At 53.7% G+C, this 3674-nt stretch overlaps 1 protein-coding gene across 1 annotated transcript in view; it reads right to left on the bottom strand.

Moving 5' to 3' along the window:
- Positions 1–3674, bottom strand: part of SLIT1 (slit guidance ligand 1) — a 213079-nt gene that overhangs the window by 69393 nt on the left and 140012 nt on the right. Inside the window, exons 6-8 of the mRNA XM_007940050.2 lie at positions 3287–3358; positions 2563–2634; positions 1824–1987 (exon numbers count right to left, since the gene is read on the bottom strand). Of these exons, the coding sequence (XP_007938241.1) occupies positions 1824–1987; positions 2563–2634; positions 3287–3358 (308 nt within the window). The remainder of the gene's footprint in view (positions 1–1823; positions 1988–2562; positions 2635–3286; positions 3359–3674) is intronic.

Raw genomic sequence — 3674 nt, 5'->3', positions numbered from 1 at the left:
TTTTGCAGATGAGGAAACTGAGGCCCAGACATGTAAAAGTCACCTCCAAGGTCATATGTCTTATGAGGAGCAGAGACAGAAAGCAAACCCAGCTCTAGACCCTGCCCCATTAACCACTGCACCACACTGGCTCTTGGACGAGGACAGAGCCTCTAGAGCCCCAAAGCCTGCCCTGGGTGGTGAGGGAGCAACAGGAAGGTGGGGGCTGGAGGCCCGACTCTTGCTTCATCCAGAACTACTCTGCTCGTGTCTGTTTGATATGTTGCAGTGCGAGAATGGAGGGAGGCATGGAGTTTCCTTGACAGAAAGGGTTCTGTGGAGGAAAAGAAGAAGCTGAAAGCTACAGGGCCCTATGCTTTCTAAATGCTTCTTCTGGGTTCTACAATGATGTCCCCACAAGCTCACTAGCTCCTCAGCCTGTTTCCTGTGGCCTGGGCACCTCCTGGGTCTTTTGTTTCCAGCAGCCCTGGACCCTGTAGTGTTCAATCTCAGCCTTGCGCATCTGTCTGGACCATGGAGGAGGTGACAGCCACGCTTGGAGCCTAACAGTGAGGAAGGAGGCCAAGCTCAGAAGCTGTTGTTCCTCCAGAGCTGTGTGACTGACGGGCCGGGTGTCTATAGGTTTGGGAACAACAATCAGCCTCTAAGTTCTCTGTCGTGAATCTGAGAACTGCTCATTCATTCAACAAATGTTTCTTGAGCGTCTAGTATGTGCCAAGAGCATGCAAAATGCTGAGGATATGGCCAGAAAATACAATGCTCATACTCCAAGTCCTTGTGGAAGTTTACAGTGCAGGGGAGAGGGTGAGATGGACACCTTGAGGAGGTATGGAGGCCTGCACTCCTCACCTGGCCCAGGGGTCAAAGAAGACCTCCCTGGGAGGCAACATTTAAGCTGGGATCTGCAGGTAGAGGTAGAGTCAGCAGGTGCCAAGGACAAAAGGGTGTGTCAGGCAGGAAAGCAGCCTGTAAGAAGGCTAAGAGTGGGAGGCTCCTGCTCCAGGAAGGGGGGGAGGTGGCAAGGCTGGGACACAGTGAGTGAAGAGGCGGGGTAGGCTGGGGAGGCAGGGCTGACCACCCCCGGCCTCACAGAGCACTGGGGCACCTGGTGAGTGTGAAGCAGAAGTGACTTAGCCAGATTTGGGCATTCTTTTAGAATCAGTTCACTGTGGCTGCAGTGTGGAGGGCAGAGGGGCCAGGGAGGAAGTGGGGTGACCTCTCAGGGGCTACTGCAAGACCCTAGGTGGAAGACGAAGGGGACACAGTATCTGGAGTCCACCTCAGCTCCAACGAAGGAGAGAACATCCAATTCGATGTCTTTCCAGTGTACCGGTGGGGGTGGGGGGAGGTGAGGGGTGGGAAGAGGAGCAGGGCTAGGGGCAGAAGGAAATGGGAGGAGGTAGTGGGTAGAAGCAGGAAGAGTGAAGGGCGGGGACAGAAGAGGATGATGGGGGAAGGAGGCAATGGGTGGGAGGCAGGAAGGAAGGAATGGGGGTGAGAGGTGATGTCGAGACCAAAGGTGGGAACAGGACATAATGGGCAGGGAAGAGTGGTGATGGGCAGGCCAAGAGGTGATGAGTAGGAACAGGAGGTGATTGTGGGTCAGTAGTGATGGGTGGGGGGCAGGAGGAGGAAAGGAATGGAGGTTAAGAGGTGATATGTGGAGACCAAAGGTAGGAACAGGACATGGTGGGCAGGGACAAGAAGTGATGGGTAGGCCAAGAGGTGATGGATAGGAACAGGAGGTGATTGGTGGGCCAGCAGTGATGGGTGGAGGCCTGGAGGTGATGGGAGTCACGTGCCCCAGAGGGGCCTGCACCCACCTGAACAGCTGAACTCACTCTTCTGGACCTCGGCCACATTGAGACCCCGCAGGCTGGGGGGGCCCGAGCACTGGGTGAAGAGCCCGATGGTTGGCCGTTGCCTCAGCCACTGTGAGAGCCAGGCCAGGTGACAGTCACAGAACAGGTGATTGGAGTGCAGGCGGCTGCAGGAGAACAGGGTGGCTCACAACCAGCCTGGGCCCCCCAGGACCAACCATGGGGAACCCCTGTACCCCAGCAGGAGCCGAGCCCATGGGTGCTCTATTCAGCTTAAGCACACTCTGTGTTCCTTCAACTACTCCGTTCAGCCCCAACTGAGGGATTACCCACAGCAACGAGAAAGCTCCCTGCTGCCTCCCCTTCCCTCCCAGCGAGCTCTGAGGCATGCCTCTGGCTGGAGTGTGGGAAACATTGATTCCTTTTACTGAGCTCACACAGGTCTACTGCCCCAAATCATGTAACTCATTTTCAAACATGAAAACAAGTTGTATCTTTTCCAAAGAAAAAAATCAGATATCAATGATATTTTAATGTCCTATAATTTTAGATCATCTCTTTCACCCCAAAGAGGAAAAAGTATACCCAGAAACCCACACACACTGGCCTGGCCTCTGGGGGTGCAGAGAAGAATAAAGTCTACCCCCAGCCCCAGAAGCCTGCACCTCCTTTTCCCACCTGCCCCAGGGTACTGGCCCCACACTTGTTGTTCTGTTCCCAGTGGTCTCTGGGCCTGACTCACAAGGTCCGAAGCTTGGGCATGTGGTTGAAGCTGGACACGGGAATGGTGGTGATGTTGTTGTTGTTCAGGGTTCTAGAGGGGAGAAGCCAGAGTCATTTAGCATCTGTTTTGCAGGAGGTGATGGAGGAGGGACAGTGCTCTCTGCTAACAAATGGGGAGGCCCTCATTTCATAGTCCATGGTTATTCTCAAGGTTTGGTGGAGCATTTGCACCAGACCCAACAATGGGCAATGTTCAAGAGTGAGAAACACAGACTTGTCCTGTGGGACGTGCCCTGAGCTGGACAGTGATCAGGAGCCAAGTGCACAGTAGACTCCATAGTTGATGGACAGAGGAGAAGGAGCAAGGAGAGGGGGAGGTTGTGTTCCAGGCTCAGGCTGGCTTTGAAGAAATTGTGGTTAGACAAGCAGTGAGGGGAAGGGGAAGGTGTTCCGGCCTCATGTGTCAGAAACTCCTGGAAGACACAGTCCCTCGCCTGGCCTTCATCATGAGCAGGGTAAGCCTGGATCACGCTGTGGCAAGCATGACTCCACTAGCACATGTCCTCCATCCTTGGCCGAGATTAGAGGACAGCAGAGAGGAACACCTCTGTGCCAGGCCTAAGACCCTCCTTCCAGGTCTCCTGCCCCCACGATGCTTCCAGTCCCAGATCCAGCAGCCAAGCGGGCACCTGTGTTGGCTGGGCTCCCCACGCCTCTCCTCCCTCCCTGCATGTTTTACTTACAGCACCTCCAGCCCCCGCAGAGCCCGGAAAGCCCCTTCCTCGATGCAGCTGATCTGGTTCTTGTCCAGCTGTCTGTGAAGCGAGAGAAAATGCTAAATAGAGCATTAGTTCATTGTTGTGGAGGGTCAGGAAAGGTTTATATGTGGAGGGAAACTTTCTTTGTTGGCTGCCAGGGATGGGAGGGGAGGGGAGGGAACACTGAAAAAAAAAATGCATTGACCCATGTCACTTTAATTCTGTGTATTTCACTGTACATAAATTATATTTCAATAAAATGCATTTAAGAAAAAAGAGCACACATTGCCTAGGGCAGGAGTCCCCAAACGTTTTGATCAAGCACCTCTTTAGGAAAAAAATAGAGAGAGGCAGGACCACAATCATTTACAAC

This window comes from Orycteropus afer, unplaced genomic scaffold (assembly GCF_000298275.1).
Source record: "Orycteropus afer afer isolate SDZICR_OR568_19922 unplaced genomic scaffold, OryAfe1.0 scaffold00064, whole genome shotgun sequence".
Lineage (NCBI taxonomy): Eukaryota > Metazoa > Chordata > Mammalia > Tubulidentata > Orycteropodidae > Orycteropus > Orycteropus afer.
Note: the sequence above shows the minus strand (reverse complement) of the source record. Positions and strands in the feature narration are given on the sequence as shown.